Raw genomic sequence first — 22,164 nt, forward strand, 5'->3', positions numbered from 1 at the left:
GCAACCCTCGGTGTTGCTCCCACACCTCGCTCAGCCAGTGAGCGGGAACCGGTCTGTATGTGGGATCCGAACCCTCGGCGGGAGCGCCACCACGCTCCCAAGCGGCGCACTGTAGCAGTGCGCCACCGGGCCGGCCCAAGAGGATATTCTTTTTATATTTCATTTCAGAGTATGTACTTTATAATAAGAGAAGCAAACAATTCCATTTGGCCAGTGTGTTTTTCTGCCTTGCACTACATGTCTGTGCTATAGTTAGGTAGCTGCAGAGCTCTGGAATGAGGGAATCATATGGGCCTTATTTAGTCCTTATCCTTATCAACCAAAGCATGGCTAAACACGCTCAGGGTACATCTCTAACTTTTGAGGTCAAAGTCACAGAGAATGACTGTCATTTGCTCCCTTGCAGCCTGTCTGGGTATACTGTTAGAAACTGCCCAGGCCAAACAGGTCATTTCTGTAACTGTAATAGTTCTTACAATATTTTTGGGTGGTGGTGATTTTCATGAATCTTTGAACATTTGCAAATAGACAATAGCTTGTTACCAATCTTTGCAAACCTCACTGAGGCTTCTGTCCACCAGGCGCCCAGAGATTACCATTGTGGCAGCTGAGCCGCTGAGTCCAGCCTCGTGGTTTCCAGGAGCCCCACCCCCAGGATTGGGATATCCCCCATCTTCTGCAGCACGCACTTGGAGGTCGAATGAGCTGGTTCCTGCCGAGGTGAATAAACATCACATTATCTCTTTGCATTTTATTTTAAAAATGAAATTCAAAGATAACAGTGAGACTGTGTAGATGTCTAAAATCTTCATTCTTTATTTTGTAGCTTCCACCATCTTATGAACAAGTCATAAAAGAAATCAACCAAGTTCAAGTTAACACTACAAATAATAACAATGCTGCTGCCACTCCAAGGCACACTATTACTTCTGCAACTCAGACTGACTTTTCAGAAGAAATAGACAACCATCTGCCTCAAAGTAATGCAAGTAATTTGTCTTCCCTAATTCTGACCTGGTTTTAGGGAAGTAATCAGTAGGCTTGCAGCCTTTAAAATCATTTGCAATTTGTGCATGATTCATTGAGCTCTGCTTCCCAGTCATTGTGATCACTGTGCGCTTTCTTTATTTGGATATGCAGTGATTATTATAATAGATCATTCTTACAAGCTATAGCCCCAGTCTTTTGGGCTCTCTTGATATGAACCCTAGTTCATATCACAAAAACATCACCCATTTAACTCATGGTGGCCCCTTTTTCTCATTGAGAAGGACATTATATTTAGCAAATTAAACCTGATAGGATGCTAGGAGTGATTGTCCTATTAAGCTTCTAGATAGTATTGTATTAGGGTAACAGAGATAAGAGCAAGTTTCTTTGGAAAAGTAAAGCATTAGAAATATTGTAATTTTGACAAGCAGAGAGAAATGGTTCACGTGGTAAATCTAATGAGAATCAGGAATTTAATAGTGTTTTAAAATATTATATAATGAATATTTGTTATATGAACAAACGTAACTTGAACAACACTCCTGTAAGAATCTGAGTATAAAAATTTCCCCATTGGTTTTGGGATCTCTTTTTTCTAATTAAGTAAACCAAAATCTCTTGATATTCCACGTTATATCTTTAAGATCTTTGTATCTCCTATGTTTTTTCTTTTAAAATATAACATCGTAACTTCTTTTCTTTCATTCTGGTCTTGTCAGCACTACAGGCACCTCTCAAGCCTCTTCAGCCTTCCCCGTTGCGATCCATTGCCGGACACGGAAAAAAGACAAAAGACAAAAAAAATATATATATATATATAACATCGTAACTTCTTTTCTTTCATTCTGGTCTTGTCAGCACTACAGGCACCTCTCAAGCCTCTTCAGCCTTCCGCAGAATTCTCATCTGGTGATCTTCCAACAAATGTAGCGCCTTTAATAGTCTTTGATATTTCCGAAGAACAAACTTGTTCAGAAAACCCGAGTGCTACAAAATGTCCAGTGCCAAGACCAAGATCAAAAAGCAACCTCAGACCAATAGCCAGAGATACTCACATTAAAGAGCAAAGTCACCAGAAAATCAGCCCAGCAGCCACAGAAGAGTCATCCCCAGGCCTGCTCCAGTCTCTGTTGGACAATACCAACGACTTTGATAGTCAGGCAGTGATGAACATTATGAACACAGAACAAAGCCAAAATAGTATTGTGTCAAGGATCAAAGCATTTGAGGGTCAGACAAACATAGAAACCTCAGCACTACCCAAGAAACCAGAAATTACTCCCCGCACGCTTCCCCCAAAGCCTGCTGTTTCCTCGGGAAAACCCTCTGTGGCTCCCAAGCCAGCTGCTCATAGAGCTTCTGGAGAATGGGACTCTTGGACTGAAAACAGACTGAAGGTGACCTCCAGGGAAGGGCTCACCCCACATTCTCCACCACAAGAAGCAGGAAGCATCCCATTAACCAAACCTGAATTGCCAAAGAAACCAAATCCTGGCCTTATACGGAGTCTTAATCATGAGATTCCAGGAGGAGGGCCTGTGGCTGAGAACCCTGATGGTGGGAAGAAAGTCCCAACTCCTGCTCCACGGCCTTTGCTGCCGAAGAAATCAATTTCCTCAGAAAACACCACCTACCCTTCAGTTCCACTGAAACCGGTCACTGTTCCTCCCCGACTCTCAGTGGTGCCACAAGCCAAAGCATTCAGGTCACTGGAAGAAGGGCCTCTGGCCCACCCTCCAGTTCCAGTTCTGCAAAGCAAGCCCTTGGGGGACGTTGACCTCATCAGCTTTGATGATGATGTTTTACCCACCCCATCTGGGAACCTGGCTGAAGAATCTATCAGTTCAGAGACGGTTCTAGGTGAGTAAAAATCAAAAGTGGAGGGGAATCTAAATTCATCCCAGGATATCTCAAATGGCACTTGCTGTTTTAGTTTGCGGCACATAAGTTATTGAGATTTGTGTATGCACATGTGTGCACCTACATGTGTGTATATAGAGACGGAGAGAGACAGATGAACAGAGAGAGATTAAGAAACACAGAGCTAGGTGGGGAATGGAGACAGAGAGGGAAGGGAAGATATGGGGTGGAGGAATTGGAGACAGACAGAAAGTGGAGAACACATACATCAGTTGCTTTTATATGAGCCAGAAGTAAGCAGATTGGGGCTAGGGACTACTAGATTGTGGGGCTGGCTCCCCGTACTCTGGCAGGTGAAAGTTCAGGCTTCTCATTGAAAGGATCCAGGGAGGCTGGGGCAATGTGGCATTGGGAGGACGCAGAGGAAACTTCTCATAGTGAGAAGTCATGTTGTGGCCCCAGCTGGGTGTGCCAGGCAAGGGGCCAGCCTGGGGGAGACTCTGGCAAGAGCAATGAAAGGAGGGACGACCCCACCACAGGCTGAAAAATGTTTTTCCATAATCTTCATGGAACATCTTCCCTTGGGAATGTGAAGTTTTGTAAATAAAATACAACAGTTTTAAGTTTGTTGCCAAGATCAGGACAATTAAATTTCCCAAGAGGCCGAGAATGTTTTCTTTCTTCCTGCTGTTTGGATGGACCTTTGATTTGTCAAACTAAGCTGCTGTACTTGTCGTTGATGAGATTCCCTTTACTGGTGTTTACTTATTTGTGAACATATAAAATTAATAGAATTTTCAAAAGGTTAATTGTCATCTTACAAATGTTTAACATGTATCAAAATGGTACAAGCTCTCAAAGTGATTTCAGAACCAAACTGCACAGCGCGGGTACATTTTAATGATAGCAAAAACATATTTATCAAGTGTTTATCATGCACACAACATTGTACCGGGTATAGCATATAAACTAAAAAGGCATGACTCTTGTCCATAAAGGGCGGGAGGAAAGACGTCAGAATATGTTGAGCTTCTGCAGTGTTGCTAATGCTTGGCTAGCTACTCAGACATACATTATTTTATTTAAGACTTACAACAACCCACCGTAGGATATCATTTGCCTCACTTTGTAGATGAAGAAAATGAGGCTGAGAGAGATGGATGGATAACTTGCCCTGTGCCATAAAACTAACAATTTTCCAAGCCAGGGTTTAAACTTAGTCTTTTGATTCTAAGTCTAGTTTATTTTTCACTATATCATGTTGCTACCCTACATTTTCATGAATCCTTAAGCCAGCCAGCACTTTAAAAACTTGTCAAGTCTTTGTTAGTATTATTTCTTATTTAAATCTTTTTGATGTTACAAACTTCATAGAAGGACAGGGAGGAATAAATCCAATAGCACCAAGCTGTTAAGAGGTGGAAACAGTACAAGCCAAAGAAATATTACCTTTTGTAATATTTCAAAAGAGTCTATGGGCATGGCAACTTGGTTAATAATTGCTGAGAATTTATTCTGTATCATCAAGCAGATAATTGCAGTCATATTTTTAAAAAAAGGTCAATGATATACTTTCAAAATGAATATAATCTCATACTTCATACGCAGCCGTTTCTATTTTTTGATTTCTACCACTTCATTGCACAACATTTAGTTATTGGGGGAGTTCTTGCCCTGTCTGACAACCATTGCTCTTGACCGTGGAGCTCTACCAAACTGAATACCTTATCTTCTTTCTAAACCTGCTCCTCCTCCTATATTTTGTACATCACTTGGTGCTGCCATCACGTATGCAGCCTTCCCTAGAGAAACCTACAGATCATCCTGAGTCTTCTCACCAAGCCACATGAGACTTGCTCTTTGGATTTGGAGTCTGTCAGGGTCTAACACAATTGCTGTGTGACCTCCAGCAATTTACTTAACGTTGCAGTGCCTTGGTTTCCTCATCTATAAGACACAATGATAATATTCTTCATGGGAGGGTGTTGATCTGCCTCTTGTTTCTGTCCCTCCTTATACTGCACACTGGAGGCCTTTATGCTCATATTACTGCAGTGGCCTCCTGGATTGAGCCCATGCAAACATACCATTCTCCATACTGTGGCTACCCAAGGGATTTTTCTAGAGTGTACACTGGCCCTACTTATTGCCTTCCAAAGACCTTCAGGGTCACCTCTGAATTCCTCAACATGTGGAGGGATTTTTGTTTATCGACTTGGGACTTTGGGACTTTTCGATGGTATTCCAATAGCATTATCCCTGTAAATAAAAGTTTATGGTCTCTTTATGAAACCTTGCCTGATTATCCAGGCATCAGCCAGAAACTGGTAGACGAACCTAGGAGAAAGGAAAGAACCTCACAAATAAGTCTTTCCTTTTCTTTCTCTTCCTTCAAAATAAAGAAAATCTAATAAAATAGTGTTCATAAAATGAAGTTGCCGTATTAATCTCAGGAAATAGAGATCAGAAAAATAACGAAGCTATGAAAACATTGTAAAGATTAGAAAATTATTAAAGGAAAACTCATAAAACAGGCAATTCAATATTGGATTCATTTCTTGGGTAGAATGCCTTCCAGGTTAATGTAATGGAGCTGAGAAGTATTAGCAATTGCTCTTCACACCTTTATGAATCATACCCAGTTGTCAAAAAAAAAAAAAAAAAGCAGAATGCTTCTGCTGTCAGCCCCATTACACAGACCAGAATAATACTTTAGCAGCCAATTTCTGCTATTCACAGAACTCAAGGGAAAGAAATGACAGAAAAGCATGCCAGGGATAGTGAAACTAATTATGATAATAAGCATATTATTAGAGACAGGTAATGGGCGGAAAACTACTTTATCATCAGTGTTTTTCTCAATTCAGTAATGAAGATCCTGCTGATATAGGTGTAAAGGGGCCTGCTTGTTTGGCAGCAGGTGTAGAATAATTTGCGTTGGTGTGATGGGCTAGGAGGAGGACAGAATAAACACTGCAAATAAAAGTAGAGAAAAATGCCATTGACTTTCCTTAGATTTTGATAGGAGATTCTTGAGATCTCTGTTTTTTCTGTAGAAGCAGGAGCAAACAGTCTGATAGAATTATGGCAGGGAGGTTCTTACCCTCTCTAGCTAACGAACTCTGAGAATCTGATGTAGCCTATGACTCTTTTATCTCACTTGAAAACAGCCCATTGGCTCATGTGTGCACTATTCATGGTATAATTTCCAGAGCTTCAGGGGCCCATCTTGGGCTCCAGATGAAGGACTTCTACTAGAGACTATTGGAAATAAACTTCAGTGGACTGCTTCAATAAATTATGGTACATCCATACAATGGAGTATTGTGTGGTAATTAAAAAGGAGACAGATCTATTATCTCCCACTATGGACGGACCTCAAAGATATTATTAGGTCAAAAATGCAAAGTACAGAACAGTATTCAGGGTATTTTAGCTTCTGTTTGTGTTAAAAGTCATATGTAATGTGTTTGGAAAGACGTGCAACAAGTTACAACAAAGGTTGTCTTTTATGTGAGGGAATTGGGTAGGCAAGAGAGGATGGGGGAACTTTGTTTTCACTAATTGGGTAGGCAAGAGTATACCTTTTGATCCCTTTTGAATTGCAGGCTATGTGCAAATAACTTTAACAAAATAGTTAATCTTTTTAAAATAGTTGCATATAAGCATAATTAGGCTGAAAGAAACTGGGAGCTACCTGTTGTCCTTGCCACAGAAAGAGAACTGCTTCCCCCACTGATCCTCAGCCTTGCGATGAGTAGAAATTTTAAAATAGTAAAATCGTGATTTCTCTAAACAGTTATATTATTCAGGGTTACAAATAGAAGCTAACTATTATGAACTAAATATGCCTAAATTAGATAAATTCAAAAACATACATCTGCATTATTGAATCCAAAAAAAGGGATTTTATTTTTCTAGTTACTTTATGGAAAATTTTATGGCCGTTATTCCCTTGAGAAAGAACTCAAGGAACAAGAATTTTCTGTTTTTTCCTCTTGTTTTTAAGTGGTTTTTTGTTTGTTAGAGGTGTCACCTTAATCCTGTAAATTTTTTCTTGTGATTGAATTTATTTTATTGAAGTTTTTGGGGATACACAGGTAAATTATATTTGTTTGTTACAAGTCAAACAAGTCAGGGCCGGCCCGGTGGCGCACTGCGCTAGTGCGCCGCTTGGGAAGCGCGGAGGCGCTCCCGCTGAGGGTTCGGATCCCACATACAGACCGGTTCCCGCTCACTGGCTGAGCGAGGCGTGGGGGCAGCACCGGGGGTTGCGATCCCGTTGCCGGTCCCGGTCCGGTCCGGGGGCGACACTGAGGGTTGCGATCCGTTGCCGGACACGGAAAAAGACAAAAAAAAAAAAAACAAGTCAAACAAGGCAGAGATTTTAGTGAAAAAAGAAAAAAAAAAAATTAATCTCTCTCCAATCCATCCAAATACCTCCAGTAACCAGTGTGAACAAAGCATGTAGCCTTCAGTGCCTTTGGGCATGCCAAGTCAAAGCCTACAAACATATGCACATACATGGACTTTTTCCTACTTTTTACAGAAAATTTTATCAGTCTATACCTATTACTCAGCAAAGTGCTTTTTTCATCCAACAATGAAATTTACTGACTTCTCTTCAGGCTGATAAGTGTAAGTCTAACCCATTGTTTCCTTATACCTGCCTAATATTCTCTAGCATGAATATATCATAGTTGATTCAATGTGTCCCCTATTGGTAGACATTCAGGTTGTTTCCTTTATTTTTAATTTTGGGTTTGGGGTTTTGTTTGGGGTTGTTTTTTTTTTTTTTTGCCACTGCAAAAAATGCTGCAGTAAAAACCCTCATAAGCTTTTTTATTCCTACTATTTTTATTTCTGAAAAATAAATTTTCGAATTTGGGACTACAGAATCAAAGATGATGAACTTCAAACATTTTAACTAGTACCAGTGATCCAGTTGCCTACCTGGCAGTGCCTGTAGGTTCCAAACATAAAGTACCATCCTTGCTTTATACGTTGCCCACTTGCCATTTCTGTTGGAAAAAATGCATGAAAAGATAGAAAAAGTGAACTTCATAAGATGTGGCTAGAGAGACTTGCACGCTGTCATCAGGATGAAAAACAGGCCTCAGGCTCCGCCTTCTCGTTGAAGCAATGCTGTTTGTCCTCCCCACTAATCTGCGCTCCCCGCGTGGGCCACAGCCTGCAACAACACGCAGACAGGGAGGCAGATGCTGAGCTCACTGACTCAGTGAGCACAGCTGGGGTGGATCGTTAAACAGATCACTCCTGCCAAGCAGCCCACGGTGGTGGAACAATCAAACTTCCTTGCCTCTCTGTATGGAGAGAGAATTTTTTCCCAGAGACATGTATAGTAGAATAATTACACATGATGTGAGTGCCAGTTATTAAAGAGCAGCTGATGGTATTAAAAATAAAAGACCATTTGGATCCCTGTACCAACCAGCCATCAAAACAAAAGAAAACCCAAAAAAGAGTAAGAATGGGTAGCTAGGACACTTTAAATACTTTGTATATAAATTGTACCTATGCTACTTTGATTTAAATCCTTTAGGTTTAAAAAAAAAAAAAAAAAAAAAAAAAGACTGAGAACCATGCTAATCAGCAGACCATGTCCCCCTTACAAGGAGGCCTAGGGACCATCTGACAGGCATGCACCCTTCAGGCAGGAAGCACACAAACAAAAAAGCCTGGACCCCTTAAAAAGAGAGGTGAGATCTCACACTGCATGCATGGATTTGGGACAGGGTTTCCTGAGGCCAGTCCCCCTATAACAAGCGTGTCTGGATGCCTTCTGTGCCCAGCCACTCAGGGGTGCTGATTGGCCTCTTTTCTGCTTTCCTACCCCCCTTATCCTTGCCCTCCCTGCTGGAATGTGAGAGAGAGTGTGTGGGTGGTATACTGGCCCAGAAATTAATTTGAGTTGAGAAACAATTTAAGTTATTCCAAGCTCAAGATTTTCTCCTCCCTCCACACCGCCCCCCCCAAATCATTAACTCAAAACCTATGGTAACAACCAACAGATTATAGGTACCAAGAGCAGCTGTTAAAGCAGAAATGCCACTTGAAAGGCAGAACACAGTGAACAATGATCAGCCTTAATCCTTTTCTTGAATTTTTGGTCTATTTCTCAGCAGAAAACGGAGCCCTGAGAGAACCTAAGACAATGGGGTGTGATAACCAAGGTTTTTTTCTTTTGGAAGAGCAGGTAGGGATCTGGTCAAGTCTCTGCAGTAGCACTGGGAGGAAGGCCTGCTGGCTCCACGGGTCGGTGGGTTCCTACAGGCCAATGGCAGGGAAAAAGAGGAGCAGAAAGGAAAGACGTCATGTTTCTTTGTTTGAATAAAATGTCACATTCTTTCAATTATCTCATTTAATTCATTCATAATAAATGACCCATGTGGAGAATTCAAATTCAGTTATATTTGCAATAATGGGCTTTAATACAAATGCACCTACTCCTTTTTATCCATTGGCACTGCTGTTTCCTAAAGACCAGATGTATATTATTCAAATTGGGAGAACTATTAGAATATGTAAAATCCAGTTGTTAGAAAGATGGCACGAAATGTCAGTAACAGAGCCTGCGGCGCCCTCGCCCCTGCACGGCGTCTCCTGCTGCAGCCTGCTTCCCTGCTGCCGCTGCCTCAAGCTCCTCACCTGGCTCTGCTATTCCTCTGTCAATCACACTTCTTACCTTCTACTACAGCACACAATTTACTTATCTATTGTTGCTTATTGTCTCCATCTTCCCGCTGGAATGTAAGCTCGGTGAAGGCAGAGTTCTTTGCTGTGTTAGTGTTTTATGTGACAGCACCCAGTCAATATTGAATGAATAAAAGTGAAAAAGACAACTACAAAGAAATTGACATAAAATCGTGTATTTTATTTTAAAAATATCTATATAATAATACATCTCATATTGACAGGAAAAAATAGATATACCACATATTAGACAATAATTATTGCTAAAGCAATGAGATTACAAGAGATTTTCTTTTTCTATTTTATATATTTCTCAACATTTCCCATTTTTACAACAGGTATTATTATGAAGTGAAAAATAATGCTATAACAAAATAAGGAATTAAGGAATTTGGTTAAACCTAAAAACAAGAGCTTTGTTTGTTTGGGGGGTATATAGGTTACAGTAGAAGAAAGTTGTGTAATTATTACAGTACGCTTTTAAGTTCGATGATATTCTTTTGATAATCTTGAATTGGTTTTCTGAGCTTAGGGCTCACCTCACTTGTGAGCTGATAGGTTTCCGTAGAGGGGTCATCTAAATTTTCTTCTCAGTAGCCTAGTAATAAATATTTTAGCTAGCATGCCATCTGGGGATCTTTTGTAGGTGGTAGATAAGAAACTTAAAACAGGTTCGTACTTTACTGTCATATCTCTCCACCCAGCACTGTTACTGGCACGTGCTGAACATAAAGATGTGAGCAAGTGACTAGTGAGTGATGCCTTTGTCCGGATACAGGGCAGTGAGAGCTGGGTGTTACGCAAGGGGAAGTCTCAGGTTGTAGAATGGACTTCTTATTCCCTGCTCAGCTCTTCACGTATCCTGCAAAGAGCTGAACAGCAAAAGGTGCTTATTGAGCTGCAGCTTGTAACAGGCAGATGTGAATGCTGTTCATCACAGGAGTTACGGAGTGTGTTATTTTATAGGGAGTATCTCCCTACAGGCAAGATCCATAGAACAGGTGCAGAATTACAGCGTATATTCGTTCTGCCTCTTGTTGAGTAAAGGCAAAGGCAGCCTCATGAGATCTTGTGTGCCGTATAGCGTATCCATTATAGAGCATTTTATTTTATTTTTGCTATAATCTACTTATTTTTAAGTTTTGTATCTTAGAAATTTTTAGTCATTTTTCCAAACTATTGAAAAGAACATTTATGTTAAAGACTTACTTCTTTCAGTAAAAAAGTTTTATAGTTGTGCCTTTGTTTAAAATACTATCTCTAAGCATATGCTGTCTGTTTAAAATAAATCAGGTAAGATGGAGAAATGCCGAGTCATATATTCTGCCCCCAAGTTAAATAGTTGAAGGGAGATATCCTATTTTATTTCTGGGATAAAACATTTTTCATTTTCTGGGGCTGGCCCGGTGGCGCACTGCTACAGTGTGCTGCTTGAGAGCGTGGCGGCGCTCCCGCCGAGGGTTCGGATCCCACATACAGACCGGTTCCCGCTCACTGGCTGAGCAAGGTGCGGGCGCAGCACCAAGGGTTGCGATCCCATTGCCGGTCCCAGTCCGGTACGGGCACGACACTGAGGGTTGTGATCCGTTGCCAGACACGAAAAAAGACAAAAAGGAAAAAAAAATTTTTTTTCATTTTCATGTAACTGATGTGTAGTTTTACTAAACTACTAAATCTGAGGCTGGTGAGCACTCTCCCCATGCCAGGCACAGTGCTGGGTAGCATGATGGCCCTAGCCAGGTTCCTTGGGTAAATATTCCAGTACAGGCACAGGGGTGTAAGGGAGAAGAGTCCTGCCTTCCTGGGAGATCTGGGAGGCTTCACAATGTGGAAAAGATTGTCTCCTCATTTCAGTTGCCCCTCGTTTTCGGGCAGACAGTTATTAAATGATGATACGCCCCTGAAAGATAGCTCCTACATAATTCAAGATCGTCCTGGGCCTCTCTCATGAGAGAGGAAGAAAAGCCATATGAATTATTTACACAGCACTAAGTTATTTCCTTTTATGAGCTCCAACTTTGTTTTTGTCTCTGCAAACTGAGATTTTGTTTATCCATGAATAGTTTTCCCTGGGGCATGAAAAATATTACTCTTAAATTATGAATGAGGTTTTTTGTTTGAGTCTGTGTTAACTAAAACATGCAAAATAAACTGTGTTTTTCATTAGATCCCTTTCAGCTCCCCACAAAAACAGAACCAACAAAAGAAGGAGCAGTTCAGCCAGCACCTACCAGAAAGCCCACTGTAATTCGAATCCCAGCCAAACCAGGAAAATGTAAGCACTTCTCTGCCTTCTTTATTTGCTTCTTCAACAGCCTGCAACAAATATATGCTAAGTTACCAATGTCTTTTTTTAAAATTATGTGTAATCTGCCATGTATTATTACTCATAGTCAAGGACATCTAAAAGAAAGTTTTTCACAATTCTTTGGAGAATTAGTACAGTAAATTTGGATTTCATTTTTCTTTAATGTTTTCTCTAGGCAGAGAGAATAGAGGGAGACTGTGAAATTCAAAACAATTGCAGTCTCCCATGTTAGCACCTTGAGTAAAGATTTGATGGGAATGTAGTCAAAACTAATAGCAAACAAATTGTGTATGTCTTATTATCAGGAGTATATGATTTCATCATCATCATCTAAATATGGCTATGTGTGAATTGTATGAAGAGCACTAACCAAAAACTTTAAAAACATATAACAGTGTATAAAAATAATTTTTAAATTAGTGTAATACTACATTTTGATATAAGAGGGTACTTCAAAAAGTTCATGGAAAGATTTGTATCATCTTTCAATTCTATTTTTCCACTAACTCTCTGAAGTACCTCTACTTCCTTACTTGATTTTTTCAATAATATAATAAATGACATTCTGTATGAGGTTTAATAAGTACCTCAAAAAGTAATCTGATATTTATTGTAAGGGAGAAGCCAAAAGGGCCAGAACTGTTAATTCTAGGCCCCAGAGATTATTAGAAAGCAGGTAGAGAGGGGTGTGTGTGTGTGTGTGTGTTCAAATTCTAGGCCCCAGAGATTATTAGAAAGCAGGTAGAGAGGGGTGTGTGTGTGTGTGTGTGTGTGTTCATGTGTGTGTTCGGTGTGTGTGTGTGTGTTCATGTTCCAGATCAGTTCCTAACGTTGCTCAGAGTGATCTCACAGCTTTCCCCTTGGGCCTTTGATTCCACTTATACCTGCAATACTTTTGCATAGTCCTGGTGCGTCCTTGCCTTTGTCTAACAAGAGATTATGCCCGCTCCATTCTATAAAGCATTACCCAGAAGGATCATATTAGTGTTAGTCTCTTCTTGATGATTTTGTTATTAATTGATGGCTCTTAGACAAGTAGCAAGAAGATTGAACTGAGGTGCTGTGAAGAATGAGGAGGAAAAGTCAAAGGTACCAATTCTGGACGTTATATTGTAGTGTTAAAGAACAGATGGTATATTTCTTTTGGCAGTATTATATAGCCCACAGATCTGTAAAATGATAGCTCATTGGGTTGCTTGCCTGTTTGCTGTTACCTTGTTAAATGGATTCTGGATTTTACCAGGCACAGTGAGATATAATGATAAATATTTCCAGAAGTTCATGGGCATTTTATATAATACAACTTTTACACTTAAATTTATTCTTCTGTTCTGTTGGTGTCCCCAAGACCACCCCCAGGTTTGATGATTCAGGAGTAGGGCTCACAAGACTCTGTGAAGTTGTATTCATGGCTATGATATATTACAGCAAAAGTATATGAGGCAAAATCAGCAAAGGGAAAAGGTAAAAGAAGTGAAGTCTGGAGGAAAACAGGTGCAAACTTTCAAGAGTCTGCTGCAGGTGGAGTCACACAGGATGTACTTAAGTCCCCCAGCAATGACAACATGCGTGAGATGTTGTCAACCAGGGAAGCTCATTAGAGACTCAGTGCCCAGGGTTTATATTGTGGGCTGGTTGTATAGACACTCCTAGAAATTTCGGCATGAACTAAAATTCCAGATTCCCAAAAGGAAAGCAGGTATTCAGCATAAATCATATTCTTCTGTTTTATCTGTTCTGGGAATGTTAGGAACCATCCCAAAGTCCAAATTCCCAGATGCAAGGACCAACCTTGCAATCAGGACTTTCTAAGGATAGATAATTTCAGGCCTGCTATGTTTACTTTTTCTGCACACCTATAAACTGGATTAATAGCTCTGAAATCCTGAAAAGGAGATACTAAGGAGGTACCTTCAACTATTATCCTGATAAAGCTCCAGGAACTGTTAGAAAGTTGAATTCTATACTGCTAGATGTATGCGAGCTGAAGTGCCAAAGTGGTTTCTAGAGAGTAATTTCTATTTATATAAAAAACCTGTTCTCCAGAATGTTATTATTGCAATTATTAAGCAATGCATACATAGGCTGTGGAACCAGACTTTTGGTGTCTGAAGAACTTGGAAGGACTAGGGAGGAAAGGAATAGCTTTGTGGTGTAAAGATCCTTGATCTTCTCTCAGTTCCTTCCCCCTTGGGTCCTGTTTATTCTAACTAGGATGTCCTTTTCCCAGATAGCTGCACGGCTCCCTGCCTCACTACCCCTTCAGGTCTTTGCTCAAAAGGCACTTTTTCCTCAAGGGGACCTTCCCTGATCATGTTATTTAAAATTGGAAATCCACTATCTCCACATCCCATACACACCCACACTGCATACTACCTCTGTTCCTTCCTGCCAGTAAACTATCTCCTCTCTACTTTCATATTACTACTTTGTACTCTTAAACATTTGTCATGACAACATTATATGCTAAACGATTTATTATTTCCTTGTGAGAATAAGGAAACTGCAGCACAGAGAAAATCTTCAAGATGGTGAATGGATTGGTTGTTTTTTATGTGCACCTTAATTCCCAGAGCAGCCCTGCCTCTCACTAAGAATGCTTGCCTGTCTCTAAATCATTGTCTTCCTAGTAGCTGGCCTGGGTATTTTCCTCCCTTTGAGAGTGTTTTCCTGTCTGTGGATAAAACAGGAACTTGACAAATCATCCACTTGTTACAGGTTTTTCATGTGAAATGGAAGGTAGAAGGTATTCGTTTGAAAAAATGAGAATTCCTATCTCCTTTCGGTGCCTAAACCGAGCAGTATAAAAGGTGACTTTAGTCTTCTTCAGTATGTTACAATCATACAATCATTCTCTCTCCAAGTGTTTTTGCACACAGATTTTAATTAGCTGTTACTAATTAAATCTGGTCATCTCTGTTTTCTTCTCTTTAAAGTAAGTTGAGGGCACATTGTCATTGAGATAAGAATGTGGTTTGGATGTAAAGGTGTTATTTGTTTAATTGAGAGTAATTAAGTTCATCTGGAGTTAATGAATTAGAAAACATGTTTATTTTTGGATCGGGGAGAGTTGGATATGGCACCCATTAAGAAGCAGCATGCCTTATTAAGAATGAGCACAGGCTTTTGGATTCAAAACCCTGGATATGACAATTATTAGCATTTAGACCATGGGTAACTCGTTTAGTTTCTTCTTAGCTTGTTTCTTCATCTGTGGAATAGGAAGCATATTATCTAGTGTAGTGCTGTCCGATAGAACTTTCTGCACAGATAGAAATGCCCCATGTTCATTCTGTCCAGTATGGAACCCACTAACCACAGTGGGTATAGAGTATTATAAATGTGGCTAATGTAACTGAGGAACTAAAATTTTAATTTAATTTTATTTTAATTTATTAAGGTTTACGTTTAAATCACCTCATGTGGCTAGTGTACTGGACAAATCTAGCACATAGATACTGGTGGGAGAAATAAATGTGAATAAGTTGCCTAACTTAATGCATGGCACACAGAAGTTTCTCAACAAATGCTGGCTGTTGTAATTATTTAGTATTATTTTCGCTCTACCAAACACATAGTAAAATTCACTAATGTCGACCAACACAGTTTTCTGAGATTTGCTGGGAGCTCTTTTCTCATGTGCTTAACTGTCCATTCTCTGTGTGGATCTTTTATGATGGCCATTTTCCTAAGGAACCAAGATCCAATCATTTCATCCTTTGGAATCCCCAAAACTACAAATTATTAATGAATGACTGCTATTTTTCCAGGTTTACATGAGGATTCACAAAGCCCACCCCCTCTCCCTGCTGAAAAACCTATTGGAAACACTTACAGTGTAGTATCTGGAAAACTCAGTAATGTTGACAGAATTAGAAACTTGGTAAGTTGTCATTGTAAATGGTATTAGCTTGAAGACTGAGCTATGCACTATATGAATACTCAGCTGATGTGTAATTATTTTACCACTGGTCAGATAAAATATACCATTATTAGAAACCAATTTCTAAGTCCCATGTATGTATTTAATGTGATGTTCAATATTTTAAAAGTCCCTGTAGAAGGATTAGGCCAATTCATTATACTTCATTATAAAATAATTTGTTCTATACCAATGTAATGACATTGTCTTTTAAATGACACTAATAATGATGAGGTTATTAAAAATCTCTAAAATCTTTTAATATTTGTGGAAATAGGTTTAGTCAAATTGTCAGTTTTTATTTAAAATACTCAACTAGTGGCATAATTTAAGATAGCTACCTTAAGAATTTTTTTTATCTGGTTTGCATCCCCATGCCAGCCAGCTGCCAAAAATAAAAAAGAATTTTTTAAATCTGAAATTTAAGAAAAAATGTGTTTAAAAATTCTTTCTACATACCGCTTTACCATAGCCTTGTTAAAATGGTAGTCAGAGTTTTTTGCATATGTATTTTTTTTTCCCCCTTTTTGTCTTTTTTCGTGACCGGTAATGGGATCGCAACCCTCGGTGTCGTGCCCGTACCGTGACCGGCAACGGGATCGCAGCCCTCGGTGTCGCGTCCGCACCGTGCTCAACTAGTGAGCGGACCGGTCTCTATATGGGATCCGAACCCTCGGCGGGAGCGCCGCCGTGCTCCCAAGCACCGCACTCTACCGAGTGCGCCACCGGGCTGGCCCTGCATATGTATTTTTTATTTCAATCTCAATACCATTCCCTTATACATTTTTAAAAATATCCACGTGGTAGATGATTTTTAGAGAAATAATTATTATAGTCTTTGAACCAAATTTTTAGTTCAAAAAATGCATATGTATTTTTTATTTCAATCTCAATACCATTCCCTTATACATTTTTAAAAATATCCATGTGGTAGATGATTTTTAGAGAAATAATTATTATAGTCTTTGAACCAAATTTTTAGTTCAAAAAATTTTTTTTGGTGATCTCAACTTTTATTGAATGAGGACTTTATTTTTTAATATTACAAACTAACTCACCCTTTCTGAAAAGGCAGATCTTATACTCAAAGACATTCTGCAAGCATTTTATTTAAAGAAATTGAGGGGAAAAAATCCAGTTTGTTAACAAGATTCACCATTTCTTTTTAGAATAATAACTGGAGGAAAGCTAATACATTTTACAACCTAAAGTGGTACAAACTAAGTATATCTAGAGCAGATTTTTAAATCTGGGAAAAAGGGCAAACCAGACAATTATGAAAATTGCTCATAACAGTTTTGGCTCTAACATCATAGAAGAAATGCTTGCTTTGCCTTATGCCTAAGAGTGCTTCTTCATTAAGGTACCCTAGGACACAGGCGGTTTTCCTCCTCCCAGTCTTTTGTACACATCGTTAAGGCAAGTCTGCAAAGGACCAGTAAGCACCAGGGTATAGTAGCTGACTGCAGGAAGTCTATGCAACTTCACGTAGTGTGATAACCTTTAATGCAGACATCAGTGTAACAAACTTGGTGTTTCGTTTTGCTTTTTTTTTAGCATCAAAAAATATGGACTGCCTTAAGAATTTGCTTGTCAAATTTTATAATAGTTTTACATTGTGCATTACCCATGCATATTACACAGGCAAACCCACCTAATCATCTGGTAAAGAGAAATTTCTTTGAAGGAAACATTAAACTGAATTAGCCAATATCAAGTTAATGAGATTTTCCTGAAGCATGAATTAAAATGTAGTGATCAGTTGTATTTTCAAAGTATTTGATAATAATTTTTATTAAAACTGGCCCAAGGCAACCCAAAAGAGGCTATTTGGGCCTCTGCCATATATTGTTAAGTAGGAAAATCTCAAAATTTCCAGAGAGGAAAAGTTGCTTGAGAAGGTTACTTGGCTTCTACTCTGAATGGGTTATAAAAGGGAGAGAGAGGGTGATAAGTAAGGACGTATCATACATTAAGTGATGTAATGGGCTTTGTGAATTATAAAGTTCTATTGAAATACTAGTTATTATAATGTTTGGTGTTAAGCAGTTCACAAGCCAGTTCTCACATTTTAGAAAAACAAGAAAAGGAAGTTAGAATAAACTATCTAGAGAGAAACTATATTTGTAATTATGTTTGTTCCTTACATGAACAACAAAAGGAAAAATCCTTTCCTTCAGTGTTTACCGAGGGAGTTGGAGCGTTCTATACAGTACTATAATAAGTGCACACCGTAATAGACACACCCAGGCTGAGAGAAGAAGAGATAAGGAGACAGACCACAAGCTAAATGATTTGCCTGAAGTCACTATAGATTTCTAAGGCCCGAAAGTCAAATTTATGCCTAAGAAATTCCTTTTGTTTGAGAATTACAGTTAGTGAATGAGTTTTAGACCAGAGGTGATAAAGACTACAGATGTGGACAAGGGCCTCTAAAAGAACGTTTCACCAGTGTAGGGACCCATGGGGACTGGTGTGGTCTTTGCCAACCGTGTCTCCTGACCAAGGCACAGGACATAAACCCTCTACTATTCTGCCACGAGTGCCGGTAAACTTTACATCTCAGGATAAGATGGCCACAGTGGCCAAACCCCACTTTCTTCACTTAAGTGATGAGGGACCCCAGGGTGAGGAACATCTGGAGCCACTAGAGCCATTCCGTGAGCAGGACCGAATACCTCTGTGTGCTCTGTTGCCCCGAGGATGCTGCCGACCAGTACAGGAGGAGAGTCGGGAGATGCTTCATAGTAGATATATGGAATCAAAAACAGAGCACAAAAGCTAATGAGAATATATACTTTCTGTATATGCAAGAAGGAGACAGAGGCCCTTCTGAATTCAGGACATAAGAAGTGGGACCAGTTCCTGGAGAAAGAAGAGAAGAAACATTTGTGGAGCTGCTTAGTATTTCTGCCAGACAATAGTGTTTTGGGAGAAATATCTGTCAAAAATCTGGAGAATATAATTCCAATCTAGATGAACAGAAAGATGGCATCTGCAGAGACTGTAGAAAAAAAGAAAACCAATTTCACCAGGAACTGAAATGCTTATATCCAAATACATCAAAAGCCAAAGTTCAGGAGTGTCAAAGCTAGAGAAAAACCACCAAAAAGCAGATGCAGAGAGGCTTCAAGTTATGTGTGGAATATTGAAGAGGATCAATAAGAATGTTAGCATAACCTGGACACCAACCCAGACTTAATTAAGCAAACACTAAGAAAGCAGCTCCTGCAGGAACTATCCCCTGTTCTCAGTATTTTGAGTCAGATATACAGAGCAGTGCCTTTCAGGATATGCCTGACATCCCTTAGGAATTTGAATATACTGCCCTTTTTTTCCCTATGAGTTAAAATTTGCTCACTGTAGAAAATTGAGAAATTAAAAAGATATTTAAGGGCTGGCTGGTTGGCTCAGTTGGTAGAGTATGGTGCTGCCAACACCAAAGTCAAGGGTTCAGGTCCCCGCACCAGCCAGCCACCAAAAAAAGATAATTAAGATTTCCTATAAAAATACCACCACCCAGGGAAAACTGCAGCTAATAAGTACAAAATTCAGATCACATGCTCCGTATTTACTATAACATCATCTGTACCTTTCCTTGTCAAATTTAGACATCTATATTATTTTTTAAATTTCCTGAACTTGTAAGGTATCTAACAACTATAATTTTGAAAAAAGAAATGAAAATTTTTCCCTGTTCACTAGAGTGTGTTAGTTTTAATTTTAAAGGTGGTCAGAGAAGTAAATGCATTTTTCAAGTATCATAGCAATATTTGTCAGGAAGAAATATAGGCAGGAATGTATTTATAAGGCATGGATTATACTCTGGAATATTGCAGGGTTTATGAGCTGGTGATTTGCCTCACTACATTAACTGAAGTCATTAGTGAAACTAAGTTTTAAGGGCAAGCTTAATTTATTTTTAAAAATGGGATTTTAAAACATTGAAACATGTCTAAATGATTGCAGTTATTGGCAATTAATCATTTGGTATTTAAGCAAAAGTTGTGAATATTCAGTATGAATTAAAAATCATGAAAGTGAGTTTTAACTTGTTTTTAAGAAGGAGAAAAACACTCTAAATTAGCCCAAAGATTCCCAAACTATAATTAAGTCCCCTTTACAAAGTTGTGAATATTCAGTATGAATTAAAAATCATGAAAGTGAGTTTTAACTTGTTTTTAAGGAGAAAAACACTCTAAATTAGCCCAAAGATTCCCAAACTATAATTAAGTCCCCTTTACAAAAAAAAAAAGAAAGGCAGTGTAATTTTAAAGGGCTAGCTAGCACTTTTTTCCCTTATGAGGTCTTGAAAAAATGTTATTTCCATGGTGTCAGTGTTAGAGCCTTTGAAAGCAGAAAAGGTGAAAAAAAAGGAAATAATCATAACTAGCAGAATTTGGCGAGGACTTTTCCACAAAAAAATAAGGGCTATGAGATTCTTTAACTTCCCACTCAATAAAAGATCTGAAACTATTTTTTATGTATTATATTCATTTCCCAATCCTTGAGCTTTAACATGTTCAGGAAACCTATTTTAATAGCACACTTTGAATCCCTTTCTCTTGAGAAATCTTTCTATTTATCTCCACACTTCAATTTCTCTCATTTACTGTTAGCCTAAAACATTCCAACTGTACCATCATTTATTTTTCACACTATTCCCCTTTACTCTTTCTTTTTTTTTTCCTTTTTTTTTTTTTAGTCTTTTTTACTGACCGATAACGGGATCGCAACCCTTGGTGTCGCACCCCGTACCGCGACCGGCAACGGAATCGCAACCCCTGGTGTTGCGCCCGAGCCAGTGAGCGGGAACCGGTCTCCACATGGGATCCGAACCCTCGGCGGGAGCGCCGCTGCACTCCCAAGCAGCGCACTCTCCAGTGCGCCACCGGGCCGGCCCTACTCTTTCTTTCTTTCCTACAAAACTCTTCTTTTCAGCCCATCCAACCTCTTTGCTACGCTGGTACAAGCATTCTTCTTCCTTCTTAGGCCTTTTCTATTCCCCCTCACATGCCTTCTTTTTAGGCCATACCTTAAGCTTCTGTTATGTTGCCACCTCCTTCTAGTGCAAAACCTACAGCAAAATGTCGAAATTATCCAGTGATGAGATAAGATCTCAGCCTGTTCAGAGTAAAACAAACTAATAACCACCTCACTTACTATGCATTTAAACTCAGAAGCCATGCATTTCCTATGTGATTATGGTATGGATAAAGACCACGTGTTGTTTTAATTCCCTACAGTGCCTGTTTAAATTGTTACTGTGTAACCTATCACGATTTAAACATTGTCCTTTAACATCTCATGAATCCACTGGGTGCATGACCATGCAGTGCAGTTAATCAGGCTGTAGTCCATAGCAGGGCACCCTCTGGTTTCTTCCTTTCAGTGTTTTCACTTGTATTAGGGCAAGGATAATTTAGGTAGGAGCGAGTTAACATTATTTAAGACTGAAAATTCTATCGAAAGCTACTTTCGATAATTCAGCTCCATTTCCTTTTATAGATCTGGGCAAAAAGGTGTCCAAAATTCCTCTTGACAAGCTTTTGTTTCAGATTAACCTTTACTAAAAAGCATTCTCTGGTACTTGTAGGAACCTGAGCACACTGGTCAAACAGGAGGTCTTATGCGAGGACCCCCAAGGTTGCCACCTAGGTAAGTAAGTGTGGGAAAAGTTAGAGAAAAACTAATGATTCACAGTCCCAGCTCTCTTTTCTGTCACCAAGACTGAGTGTGTTGGCCTTAGATCTTCTTCTAGAGATAGAATAATTTCACAAATTCACCCAGGCCACTAGCCCACAGTCTGCTTCTTATCGCAGGTTCTAGGAATCTCTGCTTTTTTCTTATAACACAGTACAAAAAGTCACAACGCACAAACATGGATTTCTATTACTTTTGCTTAAACAAATGAACAAGACTCCTTTCCAATCCTGAAACAACTCCACTTCTGGAATACACACACATGCGCACACACTCTGACACACACACTCTGACACACACACTCTCACACACACACTCTCACACACACACTCCTTTCCTCCTTCCCTCCCTCTGCGCCGGTTCAAAAAGACAGGCCTGGTTTGGGCATTTCTTAAAGGAGACAGGCTTTGTGAGCTCAGAGGAGACCTGCTTCCTGACTTATAGAGCTATTTGAACAAAAGGGTGTTGTGCTATCAGAAGATGTTACTATGTTTTTTTTTTTGTTTGTTTTTTGTTTTTGTCTTTTTTGACTTTTTCCGTGTCCGGCAACGGATCGCAACCCTCAGTGTTGCCCCCATACCGGACCGGGGACCGGCAACGGGATTGCAACCCTCGGCGTTGCTCCCGCGCCTCGCTCAGCCAGTGAGCGGGAACCGGTCCGCATGTG

General features: G+C 39.5%; 1 protein-coding gene across 1 annotated transcript in view; it reads left to right on the forward strand.

The window, feature by feature from the left end:
• The window catches only part of SH3D19 (SH3 domain containing 19), a gene marked incomplete at its 3' end in the record, with an annotated part of 63,375 nt that overhangs the window by 39,154 nt on the left and 2,057 nt on the right, over positions 1–22,164 (forward strand). Inside the window, exons 5-10 of the mRNA XM_008587202.1 lie at positions 582–720; positions 827–980; positions 1,849–2,850; positions 11,732–11,839; positions 15,643–15,755; positions 21,391–21,452. Coding sequence (XP_008585424.1) covers positions 2,157–2,850; positions 11,732–11,839; positions 15,643–15,755; positions 21,391–21,452 — 977 coding nt within the window. The remainder of the gene's footprint in view (positions 1–581; positions 721–826; positions 981–1,848; positions 2,851–11,731; positions 11,840–15,642; positions 15,756–21,390; positions 21,453–22,164) is intronic.

The sequence above is a fragment of the Galeopterus variegatus genome, unplaced genomic scaffold, assembly GCF_000696425.1.
Source record: "Galeopterus variegatus unplaced genomic scaffold, G_variegatus-3.0.2 Scaffold4280, whole genome shotgun sequence".
Lineage (NCBI taxonomy): Eukaryota > Metazoa > Chordata > Mammalia > Dermoptera > Cynocephalidae > Galeopterus > Galeopterus variegatus.